General features: G+C 36.7%; 1 protein-coding gene across 4 annotated transcripts in view; it reads left to right on the plus strand.

Moving 5' to 3' along the window:
* The window catches only part of MDH1B (malate dehydrogenase 1B), a 446,421-nt gene that overhangs the window by 248,061 nt on the left and 180,487 nt on the right, over positions 1-17,873 (plus strand). For all 4 annotated transcript variants that reach the window (XM_044078250.1, XM_044078249.1, XM_044078248.1 and 1 more), the window contains one exon: positions 14,797-15,296. In XM_044078250.1, coding sequence (XP_043934185.1) covers positions 14,797-15,296 — 500 coding nt within the window. The remainder of the gene's footprint in view (positions 1-14,796; positions 15,297-17,873) is intronic.

Below are 17,873 nucleotides of genomic sequence, written 5' to 3' on the forward strand. Positions count from 1 at the left end.
CTCCAGGATGTGCCCATTGTCACTAATGTAAGAAGAAAGATTACTAAAATAAGGTTATTATAACATAACCAAAAAGGTACCAACTCTTTCTAATGAAACTCAAAGACAATGGGCTTAATTACATTCGTGTGAACTTTGGAGAGAACATAAAAAAGAGAGATGTTGGAATTGCACACTTTTAACTTCCCTAACATGTCCTCCAATAGAATTCCCTCTTCTAATGCTTGTTCCAACAACTTCCTCAAATCATCTAATGTTTGAGGAAGAGGGCAACTACATATCCTAACACAATCTAAAACATACCACATGCTTAAATAAAAAGCTTTTGACATTACCACTATGTTATCCCATTTATCTGGAGGTTTTATCTCAGTATTCCTATTAGAAACCAACATTTTCAAAGCAAGCCACTCATTTTTACTCAGGTTAAAATAGCATGAAATTTTGAACAATGTAATATTGTTTTTCAGCATGTTGTTTCACTATATTGTGATACACTGCCACCACTGTATTGACTTTATTGTTTAAAGGAGGAGAAAATGTTTCTAGCTTGGGTGTATCTATTGTCTTATCCAATAAGAAAATATTTTTATTATCCACAACTGTTCTGATAGCAAAAAAAAAATGTTCTTTAGCTCTATTTTTCTTATTAGAATAAGTTTCAAATCTTACTCTCTTCCTGGACCCAGCAACATTCAGGTTGATGGCCAGCTTTCTGAAGATGAAGAAGTTGCTAACATAGCCTGCTTTAGTCAGAGGTTGAATTTATCCAGTAATTTAGGAAACGTTCTGTTATAAAGGCTTACTACAAAGAATGAAAACAAAATTTAATATTTGGGTGTGCAGTTAAAGAAATAATTTACCAATTATGTAGTCTACCTATAGAACTAGGTTATCAATTAAATATTTTTAACATGAATTCTTTGTAGTTACACTGCATCTTTTTGCAGAATCAGGTTATGTGTTAGTCTTTAATAAGAGTTACATTTTAGCTTTACCAAAGAATACAAGATTGCACAAGTCCCTGTTGAACCTTAAACCTCTCATAAAGACACCCTGCCCTTCCTGAAATTTAAATGAATAACAAAGCAGGATCTCATTCTGAGACACATAATTTACCAAGTTGGTGGATTTCAAATTATGGTGCTGAAATACATTTCAACTTCAGAAAGCTGGTGGTTATTTTGGTATGCTACAGGCCCTTTGTGTTAACAAAGAAATCCTGTCCTTTCATAGGAATAAGGTGGTCCACAGAATAGACTTCTTCATTTTTGATGAAGTTCTTTACCTGAATCAGTTCATTCTTTCCCTGTTTTCCCAGATCATTCATCTCAAGAAGACAGGTTTCAGTGTTTGGATGTAGAACAACTCCTTTGCTCCTGCACAGAAATAAAAACTGCCACTTTTAGACACCTTAATAATAAAGGATGAAATTAAATACCTGGGGATCACTTTTTTGCAAAACAATAAGGAATTCTACCAACATAACATAACTCTTAAATGGCAAAGCATTATACAAGACTGTACAAGGTGGAACAACCTTAAGCTTCCATTTCTGGCCAAAGTCTCAGTAATTAAAATGAATATACTACCTAGGCTAATGTATATATTTATGACATCACAAATACCTATACATAATAAATTCTTTAAACAAATTCATACATCCCTAGCAAAATTTATATCGGATCCTAAAAAGACCAGAATCTCATACCAACACTCCCCAAGAACAAAGGGGTCTGAACCTACCAGATTTTAAAACTTATTATCCACACAAACAGAATATTGAGAATAGCAGAGTATAACCCGTCAGCAAAAACCTGGTCACTGCCATGGGTGATAATATACTACAGATACATCAAATCACTAGGCATCAATCCCAAAGCACTTCTCTTTTTGAACAAAAAAAGATCTACAAGTGCACAAAATTATAAATCCTCTAAAACATTCTATAAATGTAACACAAAAGTTATTTCATTCCTTAAACCTGGGGCAAGCTCTGATAACATTACAACCCCTCCATAAAAATCCTAATTTAAAAATAAATAACAAGATGCTAGATTTAGATTTCTTTCCCTGATTAAAAGAAAAAAGAATACAATATATCTACCCACTACTTTAGTGTACTATCCAAGAAATGAGAAATAATCTGAATCTACCTAAGTCTTATGTCATAATGCTTAGACAAATCAAAGAGATGTGTTCCAGTTACCTCCAAAACCTTACCATATCCGATAGTGACATGGAAAAATGCACTCTGCTCTGGGAGACTATCCTCATGACAAAGAAAACTATAACAAACTCATACAAAATGATAGGGGAAATCAAATTCCAGAAAGACCTCCTTTTCTCTAACTATTGGAGGAAAATACAACCATCTTTGGATGACCACCAAATACAAAATGCAATTAACCTAACACTAAAAAGCATACCCCTTAAGAAACTGTTGTACAAACAGCTTATGATAAATAACAATGCATATTTCACACCTGCATTACTACACAAATTCAGTGCAACAAAATCACCTAACTGTCCACATTGCAAGGATCAGATAGCAGACTTAATGCATATATTTTGGAGTTGCAAATGCATCTATAAACTCTGGAATTCACTGAAATTGCAGTTACAAAAAGTGGGATATCAATCATCAACACTTTCATGGGAATTTACCATATTGCATATTCGCCCATCTAACTTCTCAGTAAAACAAGCAAACTCACTTATAACCATATTCTCATTAATGAAACTATATATAGCCCTCAAATGGATAGACTCTATGAACATCTCCTGGGAGGGTTTTAAGAAAGTGGCTATTGAAAACATCTATTAGCTCACAAAACTGTAATCGATAAAAGAAACAAAAACAGCAAAACTCGAGCAACTTGGGAACAAACCTTTAATATCATACTAGCATAAAACATCATGCACACTATAGAGTAACATGTTATAAGGGAACCTAGCAATATACCCACAAACTCGCAACAAAACATGGTATTGCAAACATTAATGTATGTGTTGTCTTTATATTGTTTAAACTTGTTTGAGAAAGTATATACATATATATATATATATATATATATATATATATATATATATATATATATATATATGTATAGTGTAAATAGGTTTGTTATATGACCTTCATGTTTCTATAGTGACTACAATGCATAACTTTCTCTTATGGTCATGTTGTAAATATGAAAATGTTTCTGTCTTTTATAAATGCAAAATGAAAAAAAAATATTGAAAAAAAAAACTGAACTCTGTAGGAGAGCATTCTTAGCTTTAATATATTACCCCACTCTTAAATCAAATATTTGACCAAAAGGACACTTCAGATGTGAGATGAGCAAAGCATGCATGTTGATGGTTTGCCACAATTCTTTGAACTCTTCATCAGCTCATATCAGGGTATTCTTCCTTAAAGAAAGAGCTGCATTAACTGGAGCAGTAGGGGCTTCTAAGATAAGATTTACAGGAATACTCATCAGAAGACTTTCCACACCATTATGTGAAACTCTGATTCCTTGACATGCAAACCAAATATGATGCCAAATTCAGTACATTGGTGGCAAATAAGGACTGCAGGGTTTACCTAGTATTTACAATTTCTTTCTGTTGCAATATTTTCACCACAGCTCTTTTCACTTTTTTCCTGTGGCCAGTTTAGGCTCAGTGCTTAGTGTCTCCTGTAATTTATATTCGTAGTCTCTTTTCTCTGTCTTCTTGACTGTCATTTAATTATGGATGTTTTTGATGCATCTCTCATTTTCTTGGATGGATTTCCTCCTATTTTGATGTGGTACCTAACTTTTGGGTTTGTCTATTTCCCATCTCATGTCTTCACAGAGTAAGTTGAGCAAGCTGCCTTCTTATCTGTTTTTGCTAAAATTTGATGGCTTCTTCCTATTAACATCACTGCCTTTTATTCTCAGGAAGAAATTTCCTTTATTGCTTTTGTATTTATTTATTTATTTGCTCTCTTGGTTATCTGCTTGCTCCTCTGCTTATTTAAGATACTTGAACTGATTGTTCCCACATGCCTTGTAACTGGACACTTACACTTGTAACTGGACACTTACACTGTCACCAGTATATATATATATATATATATATATATATATATATATATATATATATATATACACACACACACACACACACACACACACACACACACACACACACACACACACACACATATGTATGTGCACACACACACACACACACACACACATATATATATATATATATATATATATATATATATATATATATATATATAATATGGTTTACTGTCAAAATTTGAGATGGCAGTTGCTCAAATTGGGATACTGGAATTGTAGAAAGACTGTTTTCAATTTCATGTAATGCGATCCAGAATTGTTCAAATCCATAACAGCGAATGCTGCTGTGCATTCACTGTTGAGAGTTTGATGTTTTGATTGGAGACTGCAGTACAGTGGGAATCAGGAAATTTACCCTTTTCCTCAGCGTAATGCAATCTCTGATTTGGAAGATATAATTTGCAGGGGGGTTGCATAGAGACTTGCCCCCCGCAAAATTTTTGAATGAAATCACCGGACATCAAGTTAAGGTGGGTAATGTCAATAATGTTGAATTTGAATTATCTACATTACCACTTTTGTTGTTTTAAGTGAAAGAAATTTTCATTTCTGACATTTTTTTTCGAGTAAGTGACTACTCGAAGAACTGTGTTTCAGGATTTTGATAGCAAACCTGTCTATATTTATATGTGTTTATATCTACATATATATAAATGTATATATATATATATATATATATATATATATATATATATATATATATATATATATATATATATCTATATATATATATATATATATATATTTTTTTTTTTTTTTTTCCCATGATTGCTGATCACTCCTGAATGTATCATGTTATTTGGCTTTTTTTTATTATTTTATTTACCTAAGTATGCTTTATGTTATGTCTTTCATTTTTCTGCAATTAACTAATACAGTACAGCTCATGACTGTTCTGTTGACTACATGTTGTTACTAATTGTCACTTAGACCATTAAAATAAAAAGAGTAAAAATGTTCATAGTGAACTATTAACAAATAATGTTTCTGTTAAAGTAGTCATGAGATGAAAAGGATCAAGTTGAACATAAGTATTGGTATCTCTGTGTGTTTTTTTCAGAGCAGTTATATTTTATGTATGGAAACAGATCAAGCAGAAAGGCTTGGAAAAACTCTAAACCAGATGTGTCCAACCAGCGGCCCGCAGGCCGCATGCAGCCCTCAGACCTCTTCCATGCGGCCCCCGACCTCTAACTGCAACATCGATATACGCATGCCCCAAAACACTTTTTTTTGTTTTGTGCTTTTCACGTCCGTAACCTATAACTCTGTCGGTATTTGCATGCGCCAAAGAAGGATCTGTGTGTTTCCGCCATTATTTCATGCCAAAGAATCATTGTGTGTTCTCGCTGAAGAGGGACTCGTGTATGGATTTGCCATCATTGCCTTTGAAAGGGACAGCACTTACCTTTGTTAATAGGCAAGTACGGAGGGAGTGAATGAGTGAGTACACACATGAAAGCAGAATGCTTGTGCATGTGAAAGTAGAAGGAGTGTGTGTGTGTGTGTGTGTGTGTGTGTGTGTGTGTGTGTGTGTGTGTGTGTGTGTGTGTGTGTGTGTGTGTGTGTATGTGCATGTGCATGACAGAGAGAGACACATGCACAAAGAAGCTAATGACGATCAATCTACCTACTGAACACAAATAAGTTTGCTCACAAATATATCGTACATTAAAAGTACACTTTCATTAAATTGTGGCTTTCCTGACAGAGTGTTGTATTGAATATGCAATCATACCTCTCAACTGTATGGATTTTCGCTTCATCTTTCAATTTGTGTCTTTTTCTTAGTTAATAAAATTAGTCATCCAAGGTAATGCAGTTCCAGGGAGTAAGAATGAGACAGCAGCCTAAGGTTAATGGGTCAGTAGTGGATTGACTTTGTGGGACTGTAGCATATAAAGAGGGTCTATATTAGATCACCAAATGCTTAGGTAAGCGAACAGTGATTAATCGACCCCATGTAAGCGAAAGCTTATAAAACTGAACTGTCAGGTAGTTACTTCAGGAAGTGAGCTACGCTATAGCAGTGAGACTGAATGTGAGCCACAGCTGCTTGTGGGTACTGATGTTCCCTTGGACAGGGTAACTGCAAAGGTAGAGGTGAGTAGTAATGCCCCACACCCCCCCTACTTATATATACCAACTCCGAGACCGCACTACAGTGCCGAAAATGGCAAAGTACGGAAGCAGGCAAGAGAATTCTTTCCCAGGGAAAGAATTTGCTTACATGCCGCTTCGATATTTTGCAGTTTCAGTTTTGTCAGTTCGACCAAGACTCATTCGAAAACAAGCGTTTTTGATCTGCTGATAGGAACCCTACAAAGTTGAATTGTTTTTTTTTTTTTCTGACAAACAAAAAAGCACCCAGTACTGCTTTGTCATTGGTGGGTTCTAAGCAGTGGCAGACTGGACAACAATAAGTATAGGTTTGGTGGATCATCAGTACTGGGAAATCAGGTGGGCACAATGTAATTTTTTAAATGTTGGGGGTTTTAGTGTGTATGTGTGTGTTTGTGTGTTGGGAAGGCTGCAACTGTAGATGATTATTAAAGACAGAGACTTACGGACTGTGAAGAATATGTTATTTGTTTCAAAACCTGATACTTAGATACTAGGCATGCCAAAAGTAGATTTGTTAAGATATAGCTTCTTGCCATTTGCAATAGATGGATATTTACATTTAATGGACAATGCTAGCAATATGAGTGTGGTCCTGTAGGGATTTGGAGGATACCAAGTCTACCACTGCCAATGTCTTGTAAAATGACCTGGAAATGGAGATTGGGATGTTACTGAAAAATACAGTAAGTGGGCTTAAAAATATAGTTTAATTAAACAAAGTGCACTTGTAATTTGCAGGCCATTATTTAATTTATTTCAGGTAGTCCAGATCCTGGTAGATTGTATCCCATTAGACTTAGGGAGAGCTATCATTCCTGGGAAATAAGCAGCCCTAGTTTCAGTGAAAGCTCTGTGGTTGTCTGCAGGTAGGAAGTTGCAGGATGTGGATGCAATGTGTTTTATTTATTATTTTTAATGCATTTGTCCTTTCAAAGCATGGTTTTCTTTGTTGCAAAAGAAGGCAGGATTGATTGAGCCATATAATGCTTACCTGACAATGATGGGATAGAAAGATTATAAGTGATGTATAATGTTTGCAGCTACAGTTGTTTCAATGGTGTCTGTGGTGCATAATTATGTTTGGGCCTGTGTCCCACTTTTATTTTTCTCTTTCTCCAGACTTCTTGCTCTAAGGTTGAGAGGTATGGTTCTATACTAAATCAAAAAGTTGTATTTACCTTGGAAGACTTTTCAGCATAATTACGAGAAACAGAGCCTTTTTAATATCTTTGCTTATTTCCAATATAAACTGCCATGTAACCTTGCAAATAACCTTCTTATTAAACTACGTTAATTCTTTTGGAATTGTCAAGTATGCTTCATTGGTTCAGACGTAAGCATAGAGTACTAATGTGACAGCTCAGTAAACTGTCAGTCTGTGAATAACTTCTGTACAAATTAAAATGTCTGAATGTCAAATGGCTTTAGATTGGAGGGAAGTTATATGTTTACTCCAGTGTGTAGTATGATCTTTGAGAGTTTATAGATTTCTTATTGATTTACTTTTTTCTGAGCATTTTGTTTGCTAATTTATTGATGGTCCTTTTGGTGCTGGGAAATTAGTTGGATGAGTCCATCTCTAGTATGATTTTTTTTCAGTTATTTTTACTTCCAGGATATTTCATTTAGTGAGTGTGTGTCATGCGATTACTGAGGTTGCCTATTTTAGGGGCTCATTTTGTGTGTGTGTGTGTGTGTGTGTGTGTGTGTGTGTGTGTGTGTGTGTGTGTGTGTGTGTGTGTGTGTGTGTGTGTGTGTGCTTCTGTGCATGTGTGGTGGTGTGTGTGTGTGTGTGTGTGTGTGTGTGTGTGTGTGTGTGTGTGTCTGTGAAAGAGAGAGAGATTTAATATGTATACTGAATATATTTTTGCAAATGGAATTCTTAGTTAAATAGGCCCCTCTTCTTGGGCAAGTAGACTTGAGTAACCAATATTACATCTTAGCCATCCAGCTAGGAAAGTTTATTATGTGGATTTTCCAACCGGTTTGATGAAGGCTATGCTACTTACTCAAGGAGTACATTTATGGTTATCCATCCATTTGTCGTGTTGCTGAACTACATTGTTTGATAATGAGAAGAACTTTTTACAGAAGTTGAAGTTTATGTATCAAGAACCTGTCCATACAAAGTAGCTTGTTTATGTTGCAGTGAAGGCTGTGGTCTTTGTAGTGAGCGTTTTAAGTATAACCAGTATTTCTGAGGTGGAGGAAGTCTCTTAAGGCAGGATCTTTCTTAGCCTGGAAAGCAAGCTAGAGATGAAATTTATAGGGGCCAGTGAGAGGCAGAAGAGAGCAAGAAGCTTTTTAGTTTGTTTGGATAACTAAGTGAACTTAGTATTTTGACCTTTTTTGTCAGAAATGTTTGTAGTCTTTCTTTCGGCAGGGTGTTTTGCTGAGGCACATGCCAAAAGGGGCTTTGCACTCAGCAATGGCTCTTATAAAGGAAGAATTCAGGGATGTTATGACCACCTTGTCCCTGGATGAGACCACTAATGAGGTGGACCATGTAAAAAGCTTTCCGTACAATGGAGACAACATGGTGGTCAAAAGTTAGGTTTCTATAAACCTGGGTGTCCAAGCACCTCTCAACTGATTGTGTGCTTACAGTATTGTTATTAATATGATAATTTGTGAGGAAATCACTCTCCCCAAAGGGGATGATGATGCATTTTTGGCATTTAGCTTGAGGCCATGTTTCTGGCACCAGTCATTTGTTTGGGTGAGACCCTCTTGTAGCTTATTTAGAATTGTTTTATTAATTCAGTAATGTAAATTCTTTACTTTATTGCAAATTTGTTGGCTTATTTTTGTGGATTATAGTATTGTAGGACTGCTAATACTGACATTTTACATAGTTGGACTGCTGGAGTGGTTTTCCCAGTGATAAATGCTAGTGCTGTAGTGAACATCTGTTTATATGTAAATATATATATATGTAAATATATATATATATATATATATATATATATATATATATATATATATATATATATATTAACTAAGATATTAGAGTTAACTGTTAGATTAGAGAATTAGAAATAGAATTAGAATTAGAATTTTAAGGCAAATATTAGGCATTTATTACATTTATTCATTGTTTGAATGCACCTACAGTATAGCCAGGCGGTCGACTTTGGTCGCCTGTGGCAGCGAAAGAGTTAACTATATGATATATTTTATATGCAGCCCCAAGACAATTTCTGTTCACTCAATGCGGCCCTGGCAAGCCAAAAGGTTGGACACCCCTGCTCTAAACAGAAGGAACTAAACATTTATTTTGTTCAAATACATGATGTAGAAATTTTAGGATGAATGCAAGGAGAATGAATGTCTTTAAAAATCATGTTATATTCTAGACCAGATGTGTCCAACCAGCAGCCCGCAGGCTGCATGCAGCCCTCAGACCTCTTCCATGCGGCCCCCGACCTCTAACTGCAACATCGATATACGCATGCCCCAAAACACTTTTTTTGTTTTGTGCTTTTCACGTCCGTAACCTATAACTCTGTCGGTATTTGCATGCGCCAAAGAAGGATCTGTGTGTTCCCGCCATTATTTCATGCCAAAGAATCATTGTGTGTTCTCGCTGAAGAGGGACTCGTGTATGGATTTGCCATCATTGCCTTTGAAAGGGACAGCACTTACCTGTGTTAATAGGCAAGTACGGAGGGAGTGAATGAGTGAGTACATGCATGAAAGCAGAATGCTTGTGCATGTGAAAGTAGAAGGAGTGTGTGTGTGTGTGTGTGTGTGTGTGTGTGTGTGTGTGTGTGTGTGTGTGTGTGTGTGTGTGTGTGTGTGTGTATGTATGTGCATGTGCATGACAGAGAGAGACACATGCACAAAGAGGCTAATGACGATCAATCTACCTACTGAACACAAATAAGTTTGCTCACAAATATATCGTACATTAATAGTACACTTTCATTAAATTGTGGCTTTCCTGACAGAGTGTTGTATTGAATATGCAATCATACCTCTCAACTGTATGGATTTTCGCTTCAGCTTTCAATTTGTGTCTTTTTCTTAGGCAATAAAATTAGTCATCCAAGGTAATGCAGTTCCAGGGAGTAAGAATAAGACAGCAGCCTAAGGTTAATGGGTCAGTGGTGGATTGACTTTGTGGGACTGTAGCATATAAAGAGGGTCTATATTAGATCACCAAATGCTTAGGTAAGCGAATAGTGATTAATCAACCCCATGTAAGCGAAAGCTTATAAAACTGAACTGTCAGGTAGTTACGTCAGGAAGTGAGCTACGCTATAGCAGTGAGACTGAATGTGAGCCACAGCTGCTTGTGGGTACTGATGTTCCCTTGGACAGGGTAACTGCAAAGGTAGAGGTGAGTAGTAATGCCCTACACCCCCCCTACTTATATATACCAACTCCGAGACCACACTACAGTGCCGAAAATGGCAAAGTACGGAAGCGGCCAAGAGAATTCTTTCCCAGGGAAAGAATTTGCTTACATGCCGCTTCGATATTTTGCGTACGTGCGTGTGCGTGTGTGTGTGTGTGTGTGTGTGTGTGTGTGTGTGTGTGTGTGTGTGTGTGAAAGAGAGAGAGATTTAATATGTATACTGAATATATTTTTGCAAATGGAATTCTTAGTTAAATAGGCCCCTCTTCTTGGGCAAGTAGACTTGAGTAACCAATATTACATCTTAGCCATCCAGCTAGGAAAGTTTATTATGTGGATTTTCCCTCCGGTTTGATGAAGGCTATGCTACTTACTCAAGGAGTACATTTATGGTTATCCATCCATTTGTCGTGTTGCTGAACTACATTGTTTGATAATGAGAAGAACTTTTTACAGAAGTTGAAGTTTATGTATCAAGAACCTGTCCATACAAAGTAGTTTGTTTATGTTGCAGTGAAGGCTGTGGTCTTTGTAGTGAGCGTTTTAAGTATAACCAGTATTTCTGAGGTGGAGGAAGTCTCTTAAGGCAGGATCTTTCTTAGTCTGGAAAGCAAGCTAGAGATGAAATTTATAGGGGCCAGTGAGAGGCAGAAGAGAGCAAGAAGCTTTTTAGTTTGTTTGGATAACTAAGTGAACTTAGTCTTTTGACCTTTTTTGTCAGAAATGTTTGTAGTCTTTCTTTCGGCAGGGTGTTTTGCTGAGGCACATGCCAAAAGGGGCTTTGCACTCAGTAATGGCTCTTATAAAGGAAGAATTCAGGGATGTTATGACCACCTTGTCCCTGGATGAGACCACTAATGAGGTGGGCCATGTAAAAAGCTTTCCGTACAATGGAGACAACATGGTGGTCAAAAGTTAGGTTTCTATAAACCTGGGTGTCCAAGCACCTCTCAACTGGTTGTGTGCTTACAGTATTGTTATTAATATGATAATTTGTGAGGAAATCACTCTCCCCAAAGGGGATGATGATGCATTTTTGGCATTTAGCTTGAGGCCATGTTTCTGGCACCAGCCATTTGTTTGGGTGAGACCCTCTTGTAGCTTATTTAGAATTGTTTTATTAAGTCAGTAATGTAAATTCTTTACTTTATTGCAAATTTGTTGGCTTATTTTTGTGGATTATAGTATTGTAGGACTGCTAATACTGACATTTTACGTAGTTGGACTGCTGGAGTGGTTTTCCCAGTGAGAAATGCTAGTGCTGTAGTGAACATCTGTTTATATGTAAATATATATATGTATATATATATATATATATATATATATATATATATATATATATATATTAACTAAGATATTAGAGTTAACTGTTAGATTAGAGAATTAGAAATAGAATTAGAATTAGAATTTTAAGGCAAATATTAGGCATTTATTACATTTATTCATTGTTTGAATGCACCTACAGTATAGCCAGGAGGTCGACTTTGGTCGCCCGTGGCAGCGAAAGAGTTAACTATATGATATATTTTATATGCAGCCCCAAGACAATTTCTGTTCACTCAATGCGGCCCTGGCAAGCCAAAAGGTTGGACACCCCTGTTCTAGACTAACATTTGTTTTGAAATGACAGTATAGACATGCATTTAACAGTAATAAAGGGATAATTGATTGGCTTCTTTGGTGAAGAGATATTGAGAGTTAAGATACTAGTACCCTAGGCTTTGCTAGCACTCTGTATTATACATGAACCAGCCAGAATATTGCAGCTGTAGGCTAGTGACCCTATCTTTTGGAAAGTAGTGGGGACTACGACTGCATATGTCATTCTCTGGTGGAGAATAACAGCATGACAGCCTGAGGGTATGCACATGTTTATGACACTGGCCGCAACATCACCTCGTACTACAGAATGTGTGTGCCTTAAACTACTGTAAATGGGATCATTAGTGCAAGAGCCTGCCTGAAAAGTACTGCATGAAAAAAGAGAGGAGATTGGAGACGTAGGAGCTCAGATGTGAAAACCTCCTAGCCATGGCTATAGCTGGCCCTAGGCATAAGCCAATGGTTTCTTTACTTCAAAAGATTAATAAATACAGGAAAAGCACACCTGCTAAAGCAGCGAGAGAGGTGGCCAATGAGGAAGTCCTGCAGTTTTTGTGATTGTTGGCCTCCTGTTCATACTACCCATGAACTCCAAAAGCAATGAATCACGTAGGTCATAAGTGAGACAGAGAAAGAAATCAAAAAATTCAAAAGTGAGAGTCCTTCACAAAGAGAAGATTGGAAATAGTGTGAGCTGATAGATAGATAGATAGATAGATAGATAGATAGATAGATAGATAGATAGATAGATAGATAGATAGATAAATAGACATGGATCTACTTCAGTTGATCGAAATAACAAAAGACCAAAATGAAAATAATTGAGAAAAGAAGATCATAATTCAAAGAACAAACGTTTACCATTTCGAAACTAGTAAGAATGAAACACCAACTGTGCATGTCACACAGCATTCGGAGCTTCTGAATGGAGATCGTGGTGCACTGAGAAAAACAGTTGCTCCATGTAAACACTTGATTTAACATAAAAATGTATGTTTACCTTTCCTCACAAACTTCAGAGTGGTGCACAGAGAGTCAGTTAGGCTATTTTAAAGTATCAAGATGAAAACATTACTGTAATTATTTTTTTTTTCATTTTCCACAGAAACAATCAATCAGGTGCATAATAGGTGCCTATCTTATGTGGGAAGGTAAAGAAGCATTCTGTCAAAGGTCCTCTATAAGCAAAACAGCAATATTTTTCAAAAGACCTAAGAGGACCAACCACGGCTTAAACTAAAACAGCTTTAATAAAACAAAAGAAGGAGAGTAAGTGTTTTCACGACTTCCCAGTCACTTCTACAAACTCAGATACAAAAAGAACAGCATCAAAGCACTTAAAAAGATTGCCCAATCTTAAATAATTAACTAATTAGTCAGCTTAAAAGCATATCTCCAGAAACTACTAAGAAAAACATTACATTTTATATAGTCAACATGTCAATAAATAAGTATCATACCTCCAGCTTAATTTAGTGCTTATAGTAGGTTTTGTTAGTTACAATGTGTTCAAATGATTTTGGGAAACTGTGGTTGAAGAATAAAACTGAATTTCTTCCCTTAATCATGAAAAGGCTGTTTAAAAAATGTAAAATACATCTGAGAGTATCAAGAACTCCTGGCTTATAGGTTCATAGTTTATTACTAAGCTAACTGCCCTTGCAAGCCATTTTAAGCCTTGCCAATTATCCTGTGTGAGACTCAAACCCTGCACCTTGGGTTTGTAAAGCAAACACCTTAGCCATTAAGCCACCCTCCCGATGATGCAATTATTTCTGCTGAAGTTATTACAGTGTAGTCTTGGTCAGTTAGATGTGTTAAAAGGATTAAGGGAATAAACAAACTTAACATGCAGAACTGAAGCAACAGCCACTTGAACATGCCTGTGGGCACTGCAGTAAGTCATCATCATGATTTTTGTTCAGGCCATCTTTGGATGAAAAAGTTACTTAAAAAATGTAAAATGCACCTCAAAGTGTCTAGAACCTCAGCTAAATACAGTTGTTTCATATACAATTAACTAGAGCAGTCTTGCCTAGTTGAAATATATTGAATAAAAACAGGAAAAATGGAAGATTAAGACACTGTGAAGAAAAAGGAAGAAAAAAGGTAATTTGGATAGGGGCACCATGTGGTGTGTGTGTGTGTGTGTGTGTGTGGGGGGGTCCCATGGAGCCTTTACGCCTAGTGCACTAGTTGAACAAAGGCTAGCCCTGCCTATGACATCCAAGCACATGATAGCATGCAGGTTCCTATCTTGCGTTATGATGATGATGATGATGATTATTATTATTATTATTATTATTATGAGAAAAGTTGCCGGGAATGCAAACCAGCCAGAGGAAAAAAGAATGGGTTGCTGGAGAAAAAAACACAGATTAAAACAATTAGTATACTCTTTACTGCAACAAGTGAGTTATTTACAGCTGGTCTCAGTTTGGCTATGTAATATTTTTTAGGAAGAAGGTAATATCCACAGTGAAACTAAATAAATGTTTTGCTTTACTTACATAGTGTCTTTTTATCTTAAAGAATTAGACATCCTTGCAATGAATGTTTTTCTCAACATTTCCCTATTTTTTTCAGTGCATCAAATGTAACAGCATATAATCTAATTCCCTTATTGACCAGTGGAGAATTGTTTGGAAGTGAAACAGAAGTCAGCTTGCACCTTTTGGATAGTGAAGAGAAAGAAGACTTACTTAATGGTCTGCAACTTGAAGCTATGGACCTAGCAAGTCCTTTACTTCGTAGTGTCACTGTGCATACAAACCAGTCCACTGCTTTCACCAATGCTGATGTCATCATTATGCTAGATGACATCAAAGAACAGGAGAACCAATATCGTAAAGACTGTTTTAGAGATATAGCCAGCCAGTACAAGGAATATGCATATCTGATTGATCACAATGCCCACAGGCATGTTCGTGTGGCTGTTGCTGGGGACACATTTGTGAACTTAAAGACTCTTGTTCTTATACAGAATACACCTTCCATTGCACAAAATAGTTTTGTTGGTGTTTCAACTCAGCTGGAAGGAGAAGCACGATCACAGCTTGCTCAGAAACTAAACGTAGCTACTGTAGGTAAGAAATGCAAATTACTCAAGAAAACTTACATTATATAGCAAGAGTTCAATATATCTTTTACAACACAGCTGTAATGCTTTAAGTTTTTAACTTTAACCTTTAACAAAGGAATACAATGTTTACTTTACAAATTATTCAACTTTTTTCAGTTATGGTTATTCAAGCAAATACTTTCTTGTGAATAACGTTCTAGCTGTGAGGCTAGAGCCTTGAGCATAATCATCTTATTTTTATTATTCTGAATATATTATATTATGTCCGTGCATTGTTTTCTAACTCTTCCAGTAGGTATACTAGTCTGTAAACAGTGCTGCATGCATAAATTCCATGTTTGTGACTTGTACAGCCCTTAGTCAGAAACTGGTTTCACCTCAACACACTTCACTGACCACAATCCCAAAAACTGACATAATATCAAATCCCATTGTAGGCAATCCAGTGGCTGGTGTTAAATTATTGAACCAGTGTCATAAGTTTTAAAACTATTAACATTTTAGCAGCTCCCTGCACCCTGACATGGGGGCTTCATCCTCTTCCCCACAATACTAATGTAATTACTCTGGGATTGCAGAACCTCAAGAAGGAAGTGCAAGTATTCCCTCTTCCCAATAGCTTTACTATCTCAATGCTGCTATAACTTAGTTTTGGGGTGTATGGGGGCTTTACCCCACCACAGAAACAGTTTACTAACTTTTGGATGAGTTTTGGATGAGTTCATATGTGATCAGTGATATTCTCTGTTGATATGTTGCATTTTGCCACATATTAAAGTAACACAGACTTTGCTGGAGTGTCTTTTCTGCAGTTCAAGAAGTATGGTATGGTGAGGCCTGCTTCAGTAATCTCAAGTAGACCCTACAGTCCATTAACATTGAAATACTGTTTTTAATCCATCACTCCACATTTTCTGATCTCTTTCTGTATCTGTTTAGTGTGCCATTCTTTCTAGGCTGATATTCTACAAGTGTCTGTGTCCCAGAGGATCATTTCAGTTGACTGAAAATGAGCTGATTGAATTAGAGTTCATTTAACTCAGTATAGTGGATGTGCAGTTTGCTGAATGTTGCCTTTATTTAAAACAAGTAAAAGGGAGACAGTGTTTTGTATGGCAGTTATGCGCCTTTACGTTAAATCAACCCACTCTAAGGTTCTCTGATCTTGGAGATGTTATTTAAAATTGAAGGGGTATCAATGCAATGCCACCCACCAGGCAGTAAAAGGATTTTTTCCATTTTGTATGGCATTTTTTCAGCAGGTTTCAGTCAAATGGTTTTTAGTGTCATGTATAGAATGCATGCTTCAGCATGTATTGGTATAATTCACTTTGTTGGCTTGTATAGGTCTGACTTACTAGTCTCTGATAGGCTCACCAAGCATTTTTCAGACTACATGTATTCAACTTCAGTATCTGCATGTAGAGCATGTCATGTGATATGTTGTTGTATTGCTCATCAGCACTTCTCTCCACCTTTCTTTCTGCTATGCCAGTTGATGTGACACTTATGGAAGCGAGACCAGTAAATGTTACTAATGCATTATATACATTAATTTCCTATCAGTTTATTTATTTTTTTTTGGTCACAGGCACTGGCCTATGCCTGCCCATATAGTCCTACCTTCTCAAGTCCTATTCTTGACAGCTGTCCAGTGTGACCTATGCCAGGACAGCCTGCATATCAGGAGATCACCTGAGCATACAGTCATCCTCATCCATGGCAGGCTAAATAACAGGATGAGAGACTTGCTAGCAAGTTGAGCAAGACTGAGTGGTTAGGTGCTGTCATAATGTAGATCACAGAATTTTTTTGTTAATCCTACATGTTCCCATCTCTATGCTGATGTCACCATATGAAGCTGGGTGGGAAATAGGGAGCAACTCTGAGTCTCTGCCCCATTCAGGGAAAACTGGGTGGCCATATCTTCTGAGTCCCCTCTGCCCAACACCATCAATCCTGGTTCCAGGTACTAGTAGAGAAAGAAAGATGTTCAGCATGTTTCCTCCCCGTGGTAGGTGTGTATGTCCTTCCAGGCTGTGCTGTCATGCATCCATGCTGGTAATTGTACTTTCACCTGGATGGTAATCATGGCTTCATCCCTCTGTGCCACAATAAAATCATTCAATCCTTATCAGTTAAGAGCAGGCCTTTGCAGTAATAGAGCAGTAATGGAATAACCTGGAAACTATACCTTTGGCATGTTCTGTACTGGTGAGAGAGAAAGAGAATTCTCTTTGTTGATGCAATTCAGGTAGTATTATTATTTAAACTGGAGGTTGTTACAAATGGAAGTTATAAAAGATACAGTTGTTCTATTGGAAAGGAAGTCCTATTCACAGAATCCATGCAGGAATTCTCTGATGATTTTTTCCAATGTGGTAATTCTTTCTGTCAGAAGACATATGTTGGTCATTTGTGTCATTAGACTTTCTCAACAATCTGCTCATAGGTTGATACTAGGCTATCTGCCCTAGGGCACTTATAAGCCTAGCCAGAGTGTGATTGGCTTTCGCCACCCTTTTAGATTAGTTGACTGTGCCTCTGTATAGTAGGTCACAGAAGGTAGCCATATTTAGGT

This window comes from Protopterus annectens, chromosome 7.part0 (genome assembly GCF_019279795.1).
Source record: "Protopterus annectens isolate FY-2018-M chromosome 7.part0, PAN1.0, whole genome shotgun sequence".
Classification (NCBI taxonomy): domain Eukaryota; kingdom Metazoa; phylum Chordata; order Ceratodontiformes; family Protopteridae; genus Protopterus; species Protopterus annectens.